This window comes from Hippopotamus amphibius, chromosome 7, assembly GCF_030028045.1.
Source record: "Hippopotamus amphibius kiboko isolate mHipAmp2 chromosome 7, mHipAmp2.hap2, whole genome shotgun sequence".
Lineage (NCBI taxonomy): Eukaryota > Metazoa > Chordata > Mammalia > Artiodactyla > Hippopotamidae > Hippopotamus > Hippopotamus amphibius.
Window position 1 is genome coordinate 77,752,114 of NC_080192.1, and position 20,459 is coordinate 77,772,572.

The 20,459-nt window shown below is 43.5% G+C and overlaps 1 protein-coding gene across 2 annotated transcripts in view; it reads right to left on the minus strand.

The window, feature by feature from the left end:
• Window positions 1-20,459, minus strand: part of AFF3 (ALF transcription elongation factor 3) — a 556,683-nt gene that overhangs the window by 426,105 nt on the left and 110,119 nt on the right. For both annotated transcript variants that reach the window (XM_057741064.1, XM_057741063.1), the window contains one exon: window positions 1,071-1,191. Coding sequence is in view for 1 of the 2 variants with exons in the window: in XM_057741063.1 (XP_057597046.1) it covers window positions 1,071-1,191 (121 nt within the window). In the remaining variant the exon portion in view is untranslated. The remainder of the gene's footprint in view (window positions 1-1,070; window positions 1,192-20,459) is intronic.

The following is a 20,459-nucleotide window of genomic DNA, read 5'->3' on the forward strand; positions in this document are numbered from 1 at the left end:
AGGTTTTCTGGGATTGGATCTTTTTTTTCCTTTTTCTTTTTCTTTCTTTCTTTCTTTTTTTTTCTTTTTTTCATCCCATTGCAAGCTTTCCTTGAAAATTCAGATTTGGCTCAAATTGTTTTGCTTCCAATTTCTAACTACAGAATTATTATTCTTAGAAACCCAGAGGGACAGGCAAAAGAAATCAGAGAGAAGCTTACAAAGAGCAGCCTGAACTATTCCCAGTTCCAAGCAGCCTGAGATAGCAGTGAAATCTGGGAAGATAATTTCATTTTGGAAGCGAGGTTATATTTCTGGCCTTTGGTAATAAATGAGAAACTATCCAACAGTCCCTTTCTTATGAGCCCTATCAAGTACCCTGCACCTAGTATGATCTCTATGTGACAAATATGTAACCCAACCTGTTTTCAGTGTTTGTTTCCTAATAGCTTAGAAAACATAACAAATGGCATTGACTTTGCAAATCAATGCAGGGATGAAGTCAACTATTGATAAAAATCACAGCACCATGCAGACCACCATCTTAAACAAAAGTTATATTTCACTGAGAGACAAGCCAGTAAAGACATGTGAAAGAGACACCAAAATTTGTGGGGGAAGACCCCCACCCATAGAGGCTGAGGTATCTGAAGTTTGGTTAGCCAATTCCTGCAGTCAAGACTGCAGTCCCAGGACTTCCCTGGTGGCGCAGTGGTTAGGAATCTGCCTGCCAATGCAGAGGACACGGGTTCGAGCCCTGGTTTGGGAAGATTCCCACATGCTGGGGAGCAACTAAGCCCGAATGCCACAACTACTGAAGCCCACGCACCTAGAGCCCGTGCTCCACAACAAGAGAAGCCACTGCAATGAGAAACCTGTGCACTGCAACAAAGAGTAGCCCCCGCTCCTAGCAACTAGAGAAAGCCTGCACCCAGCAACGAAGATCCAACAGAGCCAATAAATAATAAATAAAAAATAAAACAATACTAAAAAAAGCAAAAAGCAAAAAAAAAAAAAAAAAAAAAGACTGCTGTCCCAGGGGATTAGAGGGAGGAATGAGGGGTGGAGATGAACAAGTGAGAACTGTCTACCTTGTAGGGTTCACTAAAGAGGGAGTAACTCGAATTAAATGCTCCATCATCCTGCTGAGTTTCCTGATTTCTTCTTTCTCGCTCCTTCCTCCGTAACACGTTTCTATCTGGTTCGTAGACACTGCATCAGGGAGAAAGAAAAGAGAACCACATACGAAAAAATTAAAGGTAATGCTCAATGTAACATTCACCTGAGTGCAGAGGTCTGGTTCACAGACACATGGCCATGGAAACGGGGACGTGGATCAGATGAAAGCCAGTCTAATCAAGCAGTAGGCTCAGGTGTCTGAGAATTCCATTCTTCAGGAGCAAAAAAAATCCTCAGGACAAGCTGCAACCAGCACTACACCTCTCTGCCTGGTGTGTGAAAGAGGAAATATCTAAGCAACTTTGACAGGAGAAGACTGAACACAACCTTAAAACAGACGGTAATTACAACAATGTGTAAACAGAAATTATGAGCGTATTCCCCCTTATGACATAGCCCCAGAGTGTTGTATGGGAATGCTCCTGCTCCCTTCTTCCTCCCTTTCTTTTCTTCTTTTCTTTCCTTTCTTTTTCTTTTTTTTTTTTTTTTTTGCGTGGCTGTGTGTCTGTAGTGATTCTTTCATTAACTAGGTCCCAAAAGAGCTGTTAAAACTCCACACTGCAGTGGTTTTCACGCTTATGAGCCTTCTTCTGATCTCTGCTAATCAGTCAAGTCATCAAACTCCTACTGAATCCATCCTTCCTTCTGATATATTTGACATGATCACTCTTCCTTACTATGAAAAATGTGCTAAGAGGAAGGCGTGCAGGCAACGAGAGGGAGGACGGAAATTGAATCATGGCGTGTCATCAAAGAAATCGGCCTTTTTGTGCAAGAAAATTAATATCTATTCTCCCAAGATATAATTACAAAGTGAAACCAGATAACTGGAAGGACTAAGGAAAAAACAGTGTTCCTTCCTCCTAGTAAGGAAAAAATAAAAAGGCTAACTCAACTAATAATAAGGAAGTGACTCGTTAAGTGATGGAAGGGAATAGACTTGTTTTTTCGGCTCAGCAGACAGAGAAATCCGGCTCCAGTGTAGACAACAGAACTAACACTACCCATTGTAAGGAACTGCCATGTCCGCCAAATGAGCACTGTGTGCATTTCTAGCAGAAGTGTTTAGGTTAAGTGACTTTGTCATCACTTTGCTTAGAGCTCAAGCTCAGTCTAGTGGACAGAGGCTAGAGCTGGGAGCCCGGACAGCCACCTCCTGACTGAGGTTCTGCCATAAGCAGTGACTTAATGACAGAAAAGCCACGCAATCTCTCTGCAGCCCACCCAGTGTCCTCGTTATAAAACAGTGTCACAAGGTTTAAACATGAAGGAAATCTACAAAAGGGCTTTGGTATAGCTGCAGGTGCCCCCAATCCAATGTACTGCTATTAAATGTTGTTAACGAGAGAATCTGCAGGTCCAAAGAAACTTAAAAAATAGTGAGGTTTGGGTTTTGAGGGGTTTTTTAGCTACACTGCTATCTTGAGTAAAAGAGCATATTTGTGTCATGCTGTGGTAGAGGACACAAATAAAATGATCATAAAATAAATAGTGCTTATCTTCCTAGCTCTGCCCGCGTGACCAGGGTATATTTTAAATTCACTGTCTAAGAGGTGATGCTAAATATGCTGCTGGCAAGACTTTGAGAGCACCTGAGGCACTTCATTTAAATTCCAGATCAGGGAAGGTTAAAATACCCAGAACATGTAGCCTATTAGCATTTTAATTCATCCTTAGTGCATTACCCAAAGTTATTCGATTTGGGAGGCTAAGCAGTGACCTTCATGTAAAGGGAGGCTGCGGCCCCAGTCTTCCCAACGGCGAGGCTCACTGCTCCAACCCCACGGTCGCTGGGGACCCTCTGGGGTGGCCACGGCGATAGTGACGGGCATAAGGGAGGCACGAATGACACTCAGTCACAAAACCAGGCTTCAGATTGAGAGGAGAGTGTACGACTGTCCTGTCCTGTTTGCAGACTTCTGCAATACAAAACCCCAGCTTTCACGAACATTCCATGGATTTCAGATGGAGACCGTTCTGAGGATACACAACTCATGCTGTGGATGGGCATGAAGTGGGCTGTAGCCAAGACAGGCACTGCAGATTCACTATGAACTGGCTAATTTCTGGACCAAAACCAGCATTTGCAATCAGAAAAACGAGCTTGCTCGCATGCACTACGTCTCCTCTCCGGTACATACAGTTGTGTGTGAAGCACCTATTGTGTGCAACTCCATGCACAGAGACTCCCACAGACATGCTTGCTGTCCTCAGCCACGTCAAGCCAACCAAACACACAAGACTGGCGTGATGCACAAAGTGGCCTGATGTAACATGAGCAGGCGGGTGATTATTTAGGATGATTTCCGGGCTTCTGAAAAGACCCCATACCCAATATAATACCTCCTGCATCTGCTGGCTGACGACTGAAATTCCACAACTAGAGAGTCATTCCTCTGGTTTAAGATGTCTTCACCCCTGTAAGAAACGTAGACACCACAAGAACGGAAAACACTTTACACCTGATCAGCCCTCAGTGCCTTAGTGCACATGAGTTTGTCAGTTTTTCCCCAAAAGCCAGGGTTAGAAAGGTCACAAGACACCAGGGTCCAAAGGGGGTCCAAACAGGACATGTGATGAAAAGGACAGGAACAATGTAGAGTGCAGCAATGAAGATACATTTCGAAACCCTACCTATTTTGCAACGTGACTTGGATGTTTACGACAAAGGCATTAGGATACAAGCCCAAATCAATGAGGCAGGTATCCAATGCGCTGCATTTCCAGGGTAAGGATCACTTTCAAATATGGAGAAGATGGAGGTAAGGGGAAGCACTCAGCCTTAAGTAAACCTGTCTCATTCCCCAATCCCTTTACACTGGAAGATAACCAAAAGCGCTCCCAGATGCAGACTGCCGCTGGGTAACATTCTCTAATGAGGTCCCACTGGCACACCCAGCCTATGGCTTCCGATACGAGGAGGACTGAACACCCTCGGGACCACCTCCACAAGGGCTACTGGCAGAACGCACTGGCCACCTTTCAAGGGACCACCACGATGCCTGTGCCCTCCAACCCATCCGCTGAAACCAGTGACCGAAGATGACAACCACCCCCCTTCTCCAGAGGAGGTCAAAGGAAACCCTGCACGAGAGGCAAGGCTTCTGGGATGCCTTCCCTCAGGTTTCTCTCCTCCTCTTGGGGAGGCAGCTCTGCTGCTTCCACTGAGCATTCAGCGCTTCCTAACAGGAGGATGCCCACTCCTTTTCCTGAACTAGAACCACAGCCCCTTGTGTCATGTCAGGGCCCAGGAAGCTAAAGTGTCATCTGCATAAAGCAAATGTCATTGGAAGAGAAAGTATGGACTCACCAGCCCTCATCTCTCCCTAAGCATCTGAACTCTGATCTCTTCTACCAACACTCAGTGTTCTGGCTTTTAAAGACAGTATCTTCTTGTCAGTTGAGTCCACAGTTCTGCTGATCACGAGTGATGTCTGGACAGGTTCTCACAATCCCAGAGTGTGCCTTTCTCTTGACGTGTCACCATTAAATGCCCTCCTCTGCCATCCCAGCAATGAGGACCACGCCTTTTGCTTTACAAGCAAAGGAACCTTCCCCCCAAAGTGCTAAAAGTCAGGTCAGCTTCCCTGGGGATGGCTGTAGCAGAGAATTCCAATTTCTAGCATGCTAATATATACGTTACACTCAGGAAGAGCCTTAGGTTGAGTTATGTTTCTTTGTTACTAGCAGAGGGTAAAATCTCAATTCTCTATAAGGTGGGTCCTTAGTTCCATGACAATTACAAGAATTGCACCCCTCTGGGGCTTCCTAGGTGGCACAGTGGTTAAGAATCCACTTGCCAATGCAGGGGACACGGGTTCAATCCCTGCTCCAGGAAGGTTCCACATACTGCAGAGCAACTAAGCACACATGCCACAACTATTGAGCCTGCACTTTAGTGCCTGTGAGCCACAACTATTGAGCCCACGTGCTGCAACTACTGAAGCCCACAGGCCTACAGCCCGTGCTCCACAACAAGAGAAGTCACAGCAATGAGGAGCCCATGCACCACAGCAATGAGGAGCCCATGCACCACAACAAAGAGTAGCCTCCGCTCATTGCAACTAGAGAAAGCCCATGTACAGCAAGTAAGACCCAAAGCAGCCAATAAATACATAATTTAAAAAAAAAAGAATCACACTCCTCAAATGTGTCACAAAATGTATTTACTTATCTTGCATGAAAGTAGAGACAGTCAACTGCAAAGATACTATTTATTATTTATTGCAGAACATCCCTAGAAAATGAAGCTTTTTAATCAACTCCTAAAAGACTTAAAAAAAGAAAAAACAGCCAACGAAAAATGCAGTAAAAACATATCTGATCATTTCCCATGGATTTGTTTTTAACCTATAAATTGAAGCATTTTGTAGGGCTCTGGCCAAAGTCAATTATGCTGGTTAAGGAGGAAAAGATGTCCAAATATGATATTATTATCATTTCCAAATTAACATATTCTCTATCATACAATAATAGTGTGCAACTAAATGACAGTAATACCTTTGAACCTGAAGGCTTCGCCCTTCCACTGAACTCAAAACATTTCACATATATGTCCCTTTGTTAGCCTTACAATGTCCCTTGGAGAAAGACAAAGCTGGTACATACTCCTAGGTTAACTTTTTAAAGATCAAGGAACTTAGGATAAGAGTTTGATCATCAAAACAATGTTGAGAAGACGTCACATGGAAGGAACAGCCACATCCAAAGTACTTTCTTCATGTCTATCCAGGGAACAGGACCTACCTAAGAGCCAAGAAGTGGCCACACTTCCTAAACCCTGGTGTCTACAAGCCCAGTATCAATCAGTCGTGAACACGAGCCGCAGCAAAGCAAAGCAGGGCGAGAGAAACAAAGAGAAGCTCTCTCTCCTTCAGACAGAAGTAAAAGAAGAAATCTGAAACACTGGGCATTTATAATTTTTATACTCCCAAAAGAACAAAATACAAAAATGAGTCTCTTTCTACAGCACCTATACGAGAAGGATATCCATGTACGTACTACAGAATAGTGGAATCGAGGATGGATGAGTGAATAAAGAAATTACAGATTCTAGAGTGAGCCTGCTAGGGCTGACGGTATCACCATTTTCACCGGAGCCAACCACCTTCATCAGCTGACTCCAATCTCTGCCCAAGCTGCCCTGCTAGAGGGAAGGTACTGGAGTTAGCACAGCTGAGCCCCAGATTTTATCCAGCAGACCCGCTGGGCCAGGGGAGACTCTGCCTCTCTGCGTTCCTTCTTCCTGCACTGATCCACGTGCAGCTTGCTCAAATCTGACTACTCACTTCAAATAAACTGTATTTCTTGTGACAAAGGCTTTCGGCCACGGGTATATGCAGTTCATTGCACCCCTTGACTAGAATCAAAGTGTTCCATTCTTAAAAAACAAAACAAAACAAAACAAAACATTATTCTACCTACTGGTGCATCTCCAGGGTTGGGGTCTAGGAAACAAGTGAATTCAAGAACAGAACGAGGTGAACCTCTTTGCAGGGCAGGAATAGAGATAGAGATGCAGATGTAGAGAACGGACATGTGGACATGGTGGGAAAGGGAGGGTGGGATGAACTGGAAGGTTAGGTTTGACATATATATACTACCATACGTAATAGAGAGAGCTAGTGGGAGCCTGCTGATAGCACAGTGAGCTCAGTCAGTGCTCTGTGATGACCTAGATGTGTGGGATGGGGTGTGGGTGGGAGGGAGGTCCAAGAGGGAGGGGACATAGGTATACATACAGCTGATTCACTTCATTGTACAGCGGTAACTAACACAACATTGTAAAGCAATTATACTCCAATAAAAAATAAAAAGGAGAAGAGAATGAGAAACCTCTCACTTATCTTTTGGATAAAGTTATGTGTTCCCCATATTTAAAAAATACTGTCCTCTTCAAAGAGCAGAAATACAATTCACTTTACTCCAAAAGCATTTCTGAATGCCTCCTGAGTGCTAGTGTGTTAGATCCTGGGGAGACTCCTAGGGCTGCAACAGCCTATCCTGCTGCTGAGAAGCTGCCAGCATAGGGGACCAGAGGGAGGAGGGAGAGGGCCCTCGTAAGCAGAGAATGTTGACATCCTGTGGTCGGGCATGCAGAAGGAGCCAGGATTGCTTCCTGCAAGAGAGTTCCTTTCAGCTGGGTCTTGAGAAGGGGGCAGGTGGAGGAGAGGGAGGGAAGAGGGAGCACTCAGAAGTACAAGACACATAAATGACTACCAAGTGGCCTTTGAAGGTACTCAGAGGAGGTGACCTTTGCCCTCACCACACCATCTTACTTCTTTAGCCAGCTGGAATTCCACATTCAAAGTTTCATTTCTTTGGTTTGCTCCACTGCTAAACTACCTCGCCCGAAATAAGTTTACCTGATCCCTTCCTGAAAGCAGGCTTGGCTGGGAGTGAATAAGTAAAGGGTGGACGCAGGGGAAAATGAAAGGAGACTCCCAGAGTCGCCCTTTCCTTACATTTTGTATCAGGCCTGGCCTCGACCAGCCAGACCACAGAGGAGACAATCTTTTCAGTCCTGGGATGCTGACAGTCCTGGGACATGGTGCTAACCCGCCCCTGGGATGGGGGCTGGAGGTCAGGAGGGCCAACGGGAAGAAGAGGCACCAAGTGAAGAAGGGAAGAATGTTCCACAGACACGCCCCTGCTCTTTGAAGCAGCAACATCAGCAACTGTGTATAATTAAGGCAACGTAATCAAGCGCTCCAAAATTATAACAATTGCTTTAAATTTAATGAGTCAAACTAATTAACATCTCTTGTTATTTACAAAGCAAATACTAAAAGATCAGTAATCCTTCCTTAAATCAGGGAAAAGCAAGGTTGTTGAAGTGTACTTGCAAATCCCTTCCTTGGCCTGCAGTCAGAGCTGGTGGACTGAAGGGCAGAAAGGCGGCCAAGGAGTGAGCGGGTGGTAGAGGCAAGGCAGGCAGAGAAGATGGGACTGGGGACCGAGATTGGGAAGGAAGCGAGGATCCTCCCATCTAGGCCCTGAGTTGTTGCAGCTGCGGTGGTGGTGCTGGTGGTGACTGTGCTGGTGGTGACGGTGCTGCTGGGGTGACTGTGATGACGGTGATTGTGGAGGTGCTAATGGTGACTGTGATGATGGTGACGGTGGTGATTGTGATGATGGCGGTGATTGTGATGATGGTGAGGCTGGTGGTTAAAGGCCTGCTGGGGAGTGCGGACAGGCCAACGGCTCATACAACGAACTCTTAAATCCTAAAGAACATTACTATGACCCTGCTCACGTAACTAGGCTTTTCGCCTTGAGTCACTTAATCCCAGTTCCCATGCCTGTTCACTCTATTTTCCCCCAACCGCTTTAGGCCCGGCTCACCAGGAGCTTTGTAAGCATCATCTCTGTGATTACTTCCACCATGGTCATCTTGAAAAGGTCAGCCCAACCTTGCTTGTCTGTGTCTGACCTCAAAGGCTGTCTCAATCTTAACTCAATCTTGAAACAGAGCATTTACAGATCTCGGCCTCAGGGCTGCTGATTTGTCCTACAAGAACAGGAACAGAATTGAGGCCGGTTTGTGCCCTCATCTCTTTCTCTGTACCACAGCTTCTACGAAACTAGGAAATTGAAGGGAATCACAAAGTAATGGACGCCCACAGCAAAATTCAGCCAGTAAATATTCCAACCAACGCTAGCTTTTTTGGGTGATCTATACCATCATCTCAGACCCATCAGGCCCATATTAAATTTTGCTAATGCCAATTTCCCTTTATTACTATATGCAGCCACTATACTAAGGACTTCATTTAATAATCTTTAAAATCCCAAGAGACATTTCCTCATCCACCCATGAAGAAACGAGAGGCTCTGAGGTTAACTAACTTGTCCACTGCCCACAGCCAGTGAGCGACAATGCCTGGGTCTGAAGCCAGGCAGTCTGGCACCAGAGACTGAATTCTTCGACTCTGCTGGCCTGGCTCCCCGGGGAACTTGCTCACCGACAGGCTTTGACAAATGGTACCCCCATCCTTTGTTAGTAAATGCCAGGCAGAAGGGTGTTAATTTTCAGATCGTGACAATTTCAGTTCATTCTTCTAAGATCTGCTAAGGCTCCTTGGTGGATATACATGAACCTTAAGAATTCGTCTAAAGACTATAAAATAGAACTGAGACAAGCAATTCAAATGAGTCAGCACTTGCAATTAACTAATACTCCAGCTGCTGAATTGTGTTCAGTGAGCTCCTTGAGAATTATGGAATACCACGGTAAGTGCATTTTATAATGGAACCAGCAGAGCCAGGCTGCTTCTGCGGTATGGGCCTGGACACTTTACTGTTTTTCGACTATTTACTGAATCCCAACTCCATTTCTACCTCAGCGGAAATGATGACTGCTCCAGATCTCTCTCGTAAACATGCTCCGGTGAGTTTTTAGATAGATGACAGATAAATGACAGCTTTCCATTGCCAAGGGTTAAATGCTTTTCCTGAGGGATCCTAAGCCCTGGTGCCAGGAGAACAAGTGTCAGGTTCTAATGGAATTGTTCCGTGATAAACCGCCAGGCTGCATGACAAGCAGCTTTCAAAGAGGCTCTCCATGTAGTATCAACAGCCGAAGTTCATTTGAGTTTCCTAACAGGACCTCTTTGCTTTACAATATAAAAGTGCCTTGGGATGAAGCAATTACCCTGATTTACCATCTTCTCCTTGGTAGAATATAAAGACACAGCAGAGCCTCACAAAAGCAGTAACTTAACCAAACGAGACCCACCTGTGAAGTCCCTACTACGCTATTTCAAAGAACCCACTTGCAGTCTGCGGCACAGAGCCTGCATCCATCACAGGTGTCCATGGTGAGAAGGACACTTACTCCCAGGGCTTTTCATGGTAGAGCCAATAAATTACTTTTCCTCCACCAAATGCTCAGTGAAATTTCATTTTCGCTTTACAGCATCAGTTGCTAAGCTTCAGCTCCTAGGATTTTAAAGCCGTACACAGGGTGGGTTCTATTAGCCAGAATGCCTATGTTGTAACCAGGACACTTTTCCAAACAATTCTGGGGGTGGCCACTCAGGGTCATGGGCGTGGTGCCCACGTCAGGGGGCAGAAGGGTGGCCGGGTCCCCTCATCTAACTTCCTGACGTCTCCGAGGAATGGGTCAGGCTCCTAGACACGGAAAGCCCTGAGAGCCCTAGCGTAAGCCCTGAAAGAACAACTCACGCTCTTCCTGATTTCCACTTCTCAACTTCTCTTCCTCCCAGAACCATGACGGAGATACACACCAACCTGCTGGCATGGAATTTCTGAAGATAAGTAAGGGTCAAGTTGGGCTACTGCTGTCTGTTGAACGTCATGAATTCACCTGTGAGGTACAGAACTAGCCCCGGGTTAGGATGAGAGCAAAGAGAGCTCCCGGTACAGAGAGGGGGCGTTAAAGGGACAGGCACATCCTCAAACACCTTCCCATGTCTAATCAGAGGGCCAACCATGAGGGTCTTCCATGTAGACAACACAGCTGGAAACTATGAAAACAGACTCAATTATTCATCTGGGAGGGAAGGAGACCCTGTTTCGAAGATGAGAATGGCCTGTTTTGGTACCCGGACGTTTATCCAGCTCAGCCAGAAACCTTGGTGGGCAAAGCAGGCAGGAAAGAGGGAAGTAAGACAGTACTGATTCTCAGGACTGAAAGGGAATGCAGACTTCCCCCAGAGGATGGAGCCTCCATGGTCCCCAGGGAAGCAGGGCTGCAGTGTGGGGCCCAGGGCTCCCTTCCTCGGTCACAGGGAAACAGAAGTCCCTGGGCGGACGTCCCTCAACTTCCTGTCCTCCAACCTCTGCCAGGTTCACCTGGGCCTCTGGCCTCTGGGCCTCGTCACTCCTCTCAGGGCGAATCCTTCCTCCTCCCCAGGCTGGCCCTCCCCCTGGGCTCCGAAGCCCCTTCCATCCACTCCCCACCCTCCATCTACCCCCCACCTCCCCAGAGATCCATTTCCCCCTATTTGGTCACCATCCAGGTCTCCACTGGCTCTTTCTCTGCAGCAAATCAACCCCTTCGAAAGGAAGGAAGGGAAGGAGGGAGAGAGGGAAGGAAGGAAGGAAGGAGGGAGGAAGGAAGGAAGGAAATGAGGAGCCCTCCCTGACCCCCTGCCCTCCTCGGGCTGTTGCTCCTTATCAGACACAGATTTTCACCCTCCTCACGGGGCCTCCATGGACCCCTGTCACTCTCCAGCCCTCCCTCCCCACCCCCGCTTCCCGCACGGCTAACCCTGCCTCCCAGAGTTCCCTCCCGGGGCTGTGGGGCTGCGCGCCTGTTTTCCTCCCGCCTCTCAAGCTACTCGAGTGTGCCTGCGTGTTTCTCTCCCTGCGCCGCTGCCGTAAAATGTGCTGCTGCTCCGGGCCCTGGCCTGGCCCCTTCCTGGGGGACGTCGTGCACTCCTTGCTGCAGGTGCCCTCTTCATGCCGATGACGTGCCAGGCCCCCGGGTGCACCCACGTCTCTCTTCTCCGAGCAGACCCAACGATTCAACCACCCACGTGGTCTCTGCAAGTCAGGCTTCCCCCAGCCACGCAGAGCCCTGCAGGCCTCCCGAGCGCATCACCACCCCACCCCCCAACCGGCTTCTGCCCCTGTTTCCCCACATCAGCACCGCCAGCCACCTGGTTGCTCGGGTCAGAAAGGTGGGCATGGGCTTGGCTCCATCGTTTCCCAGGCCCCTGCTCTTCATCTCCAATCAGTCCCCAGCCCTGTCAATGTCACTCAGACTGGTCCAGCTCTCTCCTCCACCGCCCCCTCCTCAGTCCAGGCCTCCCTGGGCTCTCTCTAGACCCTGGCAGTGCCTCCCAGAGGGTCTCCCAGCTGTTGTTCCTGGGAGACCTCCACCACAGTCAGGCCAAGGTACGGCTTCTGCAACAGCGGTTTGATCACATCACCACTCGGGCCCCACTGTGCCCTTGGACAACGCTGGCATCCTCGGCCCTGCAGGACCCGGCCCCTGAGCTCGGGTGTGTACTATTCTCTGTGCCCTAAATGCCTCTGCTCTCTACCTGGCGCCCACCTCCTGACCCTGGAGGTCTCAGCTTAGTAAGGCTTCCCTCTCAGAAACATTCCCTGACTCCCCACAGGAGACCTGGGGGGCCCTTCACATCTCCTACACAGAAACCTACCATCTCCCCACACTTCTCCTACTGATTACCTGACTCCCTCATTAAACGGTTAGTTGCACAAGCAGAGGGCCTATGTGCACTTTCTGCATTTCCAGCACCTAGAGCACTGCCTAGCACACAGGCGGCAATGAGAATAATGCTTTAAAAATAGATGCTCAATGGCTGTTTAATTTTTTTTTCTCCTTCCTTATCAAAATTTTGCCTGTAGACCTTCCACAATTTGAACAAGCAGAATGAAAATCTATTCAGATCCTGGATCCTAAAATATTCTTCATGGTTATAGAATATAATAATGAGGGGACTTCCCTGGTGGTCCAGTGGTAAAGAACTCACCTTCCAATGCAGGGGATGCGGGTTCGATCCCTGTTAGAGAACTAAGAACCCACATGCTGCAGGGCAACTAAACCCACACGCCACAACTACTGAGCTCGCGTGCCTCAACTACTGAGCCTGCACGCCTCAACTAGAGAGCCTGCATGTCACAAACTTCAGAGCCCATGCGTTCTGAAACCTGCATGCCACAACTAGAGAGAAGCTTGCATGCCACAACAAAAGATCCTACATGTCTCAACTAAGACCCAACACAGCCAAAAATAAATAAATTTTGTAAAAAAATATAATAGTGAGAAACATAATAATACCAATACTGGGCAACTGTCTGGTGCTGGAGAGTTTATAAAGAAAGTTGTAGTTGTTCTTATTTATCCCTCTCAACAAACCTGCTATGCATCCCTTATTTATGCAAGACAATATTTTAATAAATGAATATATATAATGAAATAAAATCTGTGTGCCACAAACATTCTTATCCTCATTTTAGAGATAAAGGCCTTTCCTCGATGAAAAAGTAGGACTTAGAAAATTTAAACGATTTACCTAAACAATAACTGTTAGAACCCAAATTCTAAGTTCCACATAAGTTCTGGATATTCAAGACAATTTAAGTTTTTAAAAATAATGTATTTTTATTCAAAAGATGTTCAGTTAACACTCACTATATACAAAGTGCCAGCGAGTCTGCGGTCCCCACCTTGACACAGAGACTCCTGAGGATGTTTCTCCATCTTTCAGGGTGAAAATGTAGTCAATGACGCTTGACTTGGAGGAAGATGTTGAAAATTATGAATTATTTGAACTCTACAGTTCTATCATTCATGCTGTGCTAGTGACACTAAAGATGATTGATTCTAAATATCCACATAACACAGTGTCAGAAAACCAAGGGGTCCTCCCATGGCTGATGTATCACCTGTACGTTTCCCCATTTCAACTAGACATGCAATCTATCATAAAACTATTTTATATGATCCCTAGAACATTAAGAATATTATATATTATGGGGCTGCCTACACACGATGATAATTATCACAATTCTTTAAGAAATGTTTCAAGGAGGACACTCACTAAGTCTGTTCTGACAGCATGTTTGCTCCATGCTCGCTTAAAACGTTACCTCCTCCTCCTCCTCTCCTTTCCTCTCTTCCCCCAGCTCTTATTCTTTCTCTTTTTATGTTCCCCACACACACCCATATACAACAGAGTGAGCCCAGTGTCACAGGTAATGTAAGTAGCTCTGGGGTATTATGGTAAATTTCTTAATGTCCACACCTCTCAGGATTAGCAGAGAACAGAGCCTGGCTCACAGGAGGCACTCAATGACTGTGTGTTGAATGAACAGATGAACGGATGGACGAATGAATCACCGACCTTCTTTTTCACTAGTCCCAGCCTCACTGAAGCCAGGGAGGAGAAGCAATACTGAGAGCGGATTTGTCTGGTCTTCTTGGGACAGTGAAGCACACGCTTTGATACACAAAGACCTTTCAGGTACATTCTGAAAGCAGCAGCCTCAAGGCGTTGATGAAGCTAGGCTTTACCAAATAATTTTTTTTTAAGATTTGCACAAAGACCATGGAAGTGTCATGACGTTCTTTTGCAATGAAAAATCTACATGCATTTATAGAAGATATTGTAACATCTCAGTGGGAAACATACTAAAAAATTAATGAACTTGAAGGTTTCTTAAATAAGAAGAAACTGACTCAGAATCAGTTTGGAATTACAGAAAAGACATAGGAAACAAGTATGTCTCCCAGTAAACAAGACGATTTCCTCCCACTAGCCCCATAACTTCCAAGCACTCTCCTCTACATTCAGAGGCATCACCAGTGGGCCAGGAGTGAGAAGACCCAAGGGCAGCAGCTGGGAGCTACTCCGTGCTGCAGGCCCTCAGCTCAAGCGTGGCCAACAAAACCAATCCATACGTTGATCAGTAAGAAGCGAACGAGGTGTCTGAAAATGTGGATGTGTTCTGCCAAGGTGAAGTATCACGAAGAGCTGGACGGAAGGTGATTAAAATACCCACCATGCAGAAAGAAATACCATCCCCTCATCCATCTCAGGGAGCCGGCCTGGGCAGGCTGTCACTACCTGCTGACTTTGACCAGGGATCTCCTACTTGAGAATATACAATTCGTATTTAGGATATCACTGCAAAACAAATTAAATTACAAAACAAATACAAGTTTAAAACCAATTAAATATCATTCCCACGCGACTGGCTAACCAGTTACAGTATTTCATACAATGGAAGAGTATTGGATGGTGTGGATCTAAATGTACAGACATGGAAAATATCCAAGACATAAAAAGTGAAAAGAATAAGTTGTAGAAGGGAAGGAGGGTATAATCTCTTTTACATAAAGTAAGGTGCATGTGTTTATAGGTACATAAAAATGTTTAAACCGTTATCTCTGAGATGAATGATGGAGAGGTAGGGGTGGGGAAAGAATTTATCCTCTTCTGTCTTCCTTGGAGATTTTACAGCCACATATTACTTTCTGAATAAAGAGCATTATATTTTAGAAATATTAACAGTGCAAGTTTTCATATCTTCTTCCCCTTCTGAACTATTTATAAACAGGCAAAATGTAACATTAAGGCAATGATTAGGAAATGTAGCACAGGATGATGAGCTACCGGACCCCAGGACCCTGGCTCTCCCTACCTGGCCAGGCCTGCTTTCTCCACTCTTCTTCTCTCCTACCCACCCCAGTCCCCAAGGATGAACTAAATCTATCTCTCCACACACCTCACCTACATACTTTAGTCCAACCAAACTATACATCAAGTAGGAACTTTCTGGATCTCTCAGTATTTCCCCTGTACTCAGGCATGCAAAAAAAAAAAAAAAATCACTGTATTCATCCTGAGAGCATCAAATTTCTCACCTCACCTGCTCCAGTATCATCTGGGCCTCAGACAAATCACCTGCATGATTCCCAAGGAGAGTTCAGAAGACACCACATCATCTGATAGCAGCTCTGGGAACTTCCCTTTAGGAACTCAACTTGGTCTGCTTCTTCCAAGAGATATAGGACCTAAAGACTATGAACCCGGGTGCAGAGACGTGTGGGACTTTTGATCTACAGTGGCATGACGATTTACATCAGAAAGGGTTTCTTGAACTGCCGAGGCCGTCCAGGAATTCTGAACCCTACTCTCCTGGCTACAGACTTATTAACTGTCCACTCCCCTCCAAATCTCTCCAACCTTATCATTTCCACAGTACTCTTTTCAGCTTTTGTGTGAAACTGTCTGATCTTTCATCTAATCAAATTTTGTTTGCTGTTTGAGAAATACCATTTATGATATTTATTCCTTTTCAAGTTAGAATTTTAGATAAAAATGAATTTTTCTTCAGATTATGTTTCCTTTTTTTCAAATATTTATGTTTCAAGCAGTTTCTCTGACTAGTATTTACAAGTCTTACAGAGTAATGAAATTATCAGTAATAAATGTAACACCATATCTTAGTGTTAGACATATCACATTTTCTTAAGCATTAAAGCCTGTCACTAATAGCGTCTCTAAGAGTGTCTATAAAAATATTGGTAGTTCTGCAAAGCCAATGTTCCATTTCCTTGCTATGTCAATTATTTACCGGGCATAGTAAATTCACAAGAGAAATAATAATAAATATGTGAAAGCTGCACATCTTCACTAATAATTAAAGAAATGCAAACTAAATCAAAGTGAAATCATTTTTATCTATCCAACTGGAAAAGATTTTTAAAAACAAGTTGGAAAAAAAAAAAAGTTGGAAAGATAATATTCAGTCCCGGTAAGTGCTGGGTGACTGTGGTGTCTCCCGCATGGCTGGAGGGAGCACAGAACAGAACGAAGTTCCTAAAAACAATTGTGCATTTTGTAGTATATATTCAGAACCTTTAAAGAGAATTGTTTACCTAGCTAACCTCCTTCTAGGAATCTGGCCAAAGAAAACTGTCAGAAATGTATCTGCAGATTCACGCAGATGAAACTGTCATCAGAGAACTGTATATAATAAGAGGGATAACTGGAAGTAACCTTGTATGAAATAATCAGAAAATAATGAAATCATTTGATATGTTGCAGCCATTAAACCTCTGTGTTTCAATAATATTTAATGACATAAGAAATGTTCATAGTGTAATATTAAGTGAAAAAACAGGATACATAGGCATATGTGTGTAAGTGTGTGTGTGCCCATATACACGCATAACATACACAAAGAATCTAAGAGAAAACCAAGATGTTAACATTGGTTATTTCTGAGAAACAGAAAAAATAAAATTTTCTCTTTCCTTTGCTTTTACTTAGTATGTTGGATACTATATGTTAAACATTTGTTATTCTTCATACATATTAGAATGGGTACTCAAAAAAAAAAAAACAGAAAATAACGTGTTGGCAAGGCTCTGGAGAAAGTGGAACCCTGCACGCACTGTTGGTAGGAATATAAAATGGGTACAACTGCCACGGAAAAGAGTATGGCACTTCCACAAAAAATTAAAACTAGAATCATAATATGATCAAACAGTTCTACTTTTGGGTATATACCTATATGATCTGAAAGATGGTCTCAAAGAGATATCTATACATCCGTGTTCACAGAAGCACTATTCAAGACACCCACGAGGTGGAAAAAACCCAAGTGATAAGTGACTGGATAAACAAACTGTAGTCTATACACGCAATGGAATATTACTCAGCCTTACTAGGAAGGATATTCTGACATGTGCTACAATGTTATGGGCTGAACTGTATCCTCCCAAAATTCATATATTGCAGCCTTAACCCCCAGGACCTCAGAATGTGACTGTATTTGGAGATCAGTCTTTAAAGAAGTGATCAAGTTAAAATGAGGTCATTAGGGTGGGTCCTAATTCAACCTCACTGGTGTGATTAATAGGATGATAGGTGTCAGTTACAGGAAGAGGAAATAAGGCCACACAAAGGAGAAATCAGGGAGGCCTGTATGTGAAAAGACCACATGAAGATCTAGCAAGAGTCTGTCCTCCGCAAGCCGAGGACAGAGGCCTCAGAAGAAACCAAACCTGCATACACTTGGACCTGGGAATTCCACCTTCCAGGACTGTAAGAAAATAAATTTCTGTTGTTTAAGCCCCCCAGTCCGTGGTATTTTGTCATGCAACCCTAGCAAACGAACACATACAACACGGATGGACCTTGAGGACACTGAACTAAGTAAAATAAGCCAGATCTTGATTTCTAACACCATTCTCCAACAAAGGAAACCAGGGCTTCAGGGAGAAATGACCAGCTCTCGGACTGGGGCAGGAAATATACAAGACAGGTGTGAAGCAACGCATAGCACCAGAAAGCAAGACAAGTACTCAAAACAATAACGACAGCAACACAATGATGGGCATATGTCAAAACGATACAGGAGTTTCCAAGAGCCAAAGCTGGAGCAATTTCAGCAAAAATATATAGTACTGGATTATAACCCAAGGTGTAAATGATAACCATGAGTCCGTATTTATATAAACAAATGATTGAATAATAAATAAATAAGAATAAATAAGTCTCCCATGCAGAATGACTCTACATAATTTACGTAGCTACTCTACCTTTAGGGAGGTGAAGCATAACTCTGCACTCCTTAAGAGCTACAGCTATATGCGACAGCGTAAATAAATCTCACAAACATAACAATGAATGAAAGAAGCCATGCAGGAAAGAATATCTACTATACAACCCACTATATAAATCATTTGTATGATGTACAAAAACAAGGAAACGTAAACTATAGTGTTGGAATTCAAAATAATGGTTATCTCTGGAGAGAAGGGAAAGGATAAAGATTGGAACGATGCCCGAGAGAGATTTCTGAGATACTGGCAATATTCTACTAAGCTTAATCGATGATCTATGCTCAGTCAATGATCTAATCAACTCAATGAATTAAACGTGGGCCCAATCTCATACTACGTATGAAACCAAGTTCAGTTCAGAAAACAAAAAACCTGAAATTGATACTGATGAAATGTATAGATCAAGTTTAATTTTTTTTTCATATGGTGATCCAAATGACCCACTGTTAGTTGCAAGGGCCACTATTTTCCCATTGCTCTGCAGTCCCAACCTCTGCCATAAATTACGTCTTTATATACGTGTGCTTCTGTTTCTGGATTCTCATTTCAATATCATTTGTCCATCTGCCCATCCCTGTGCCAACACTATATGTCTTAATTATTACAGCTCTATAATAAAACCTTAATATCCAGCAGAGTGACTCCTACAATTTTATTCTTTTTCAGGACTGTCTTGGTATTTTAACCCTTTGTATTTTCATACATATTTGGAAATTTCTTGCTAATTTCCACACAATTCCACACACAATTGTTTGGGGGCTAGTTTGGGAACAAGTATGCATATCCTTGTATATGTCATGTCTGTATTTCCTCCATCGCCAAATATGGAAGCATAAAAATGGAGTTTCCCTTCATCTGGGTCCCTGAGAGAGGTCAGTGTCACCGAGAGCACCCACTCCCACTGACACACTATGAACATCTAGCATGAGCAATAAATAAAACGTCAGTATTAAAAAAAATTTTTTTCTATGGCCCTAAAACGTCTACGGCCTCGGAGTATGAGAAGGAGTTAGAAGAAAAAGATTTAAGATTAAATGGATTTATTTTAAACATCTGAGCTATGACAAGCTTACTGCATACATACTCACACACACAATTGTGGGCTACATGAATCATCAAATCCGTATGAAACATCTGAGTTACTTGCAACTCTCTAAAATTAACTCAAACCATTTACCAGATGGTAAATTCTGGAAATAAATTTAAAATATGCAAAAAAATACTATCTGACTTTTATATGAAACACAGAGTACCTAATTATAACTTCATATTTTAATTTTGAGAAAAGGAAACAACATAGAATTTTATTTCTATTATCAACTTTGAATGATAATTCTGATTTGCAAAAAGGTCTATGTTTTGTAAGCAAATCAGTATTTCCCACTTGTGATTTTTATTGAACAATAAAGGCCATATGGCTAATAATTCATCTGGATTAATAAAAAAAAAGATGCAAATTCTTAGAATACAATGTGCCTCTAAAACTTTTTAAGAACCTCTGCAACAGCTTTTTGTGTATCTCAAATTAAGATTTACTATATAATAAAATTATGTGGTAATAATATACAACCTTTGTCTAAAGTCATATGAATCTCCGATATTTATCCCTGCTACACCGCAGCACTAAAATTATGCAAGGGAATTCTCGAGATACATTTTTATTTAGGGCATAGAATTATTTTGATTCAATTCTCAATAAGAAGTGACACAGTAACTTGTTACTTGAGACTGGCAAATCAATATCAAATGCTTGTTCTAAGATTGCCTATCACTCTAGTCATGCAAGTAGCTTGAAAAACAAGTATTTGCGTTGACAAAGGGATTGCTCTATTTGTTTTCCCAAAGTTTTCCAGTATGACTCTATATTCAGGTTTTACGACAAAGAAAAAAAAATCAATTTCTTTCTTCAACTTGTCAATCAGAAAACACATACAGAAACAATGATTTTATTAGAACACATAAAAGTACACTGAATAATAATGTAAGATGCAATGGAAATATAAAATGGCATGACATAAAATATACACATTTAAAGTAGAATTAACATACACATAAAACAGAATTAACATACATGTGAATACACACTTAAATGCAAAAAAAACCAATTAAATATAGAAATTAAGGCTAAAGCAACAAAAATCAGTTGAACAGACTTACTCTTGTCTTTGGTTTTCAAATACACCCATCTCTTCAGTTCAGAATTGAAAACAATAAATAAAATCATTAGAAC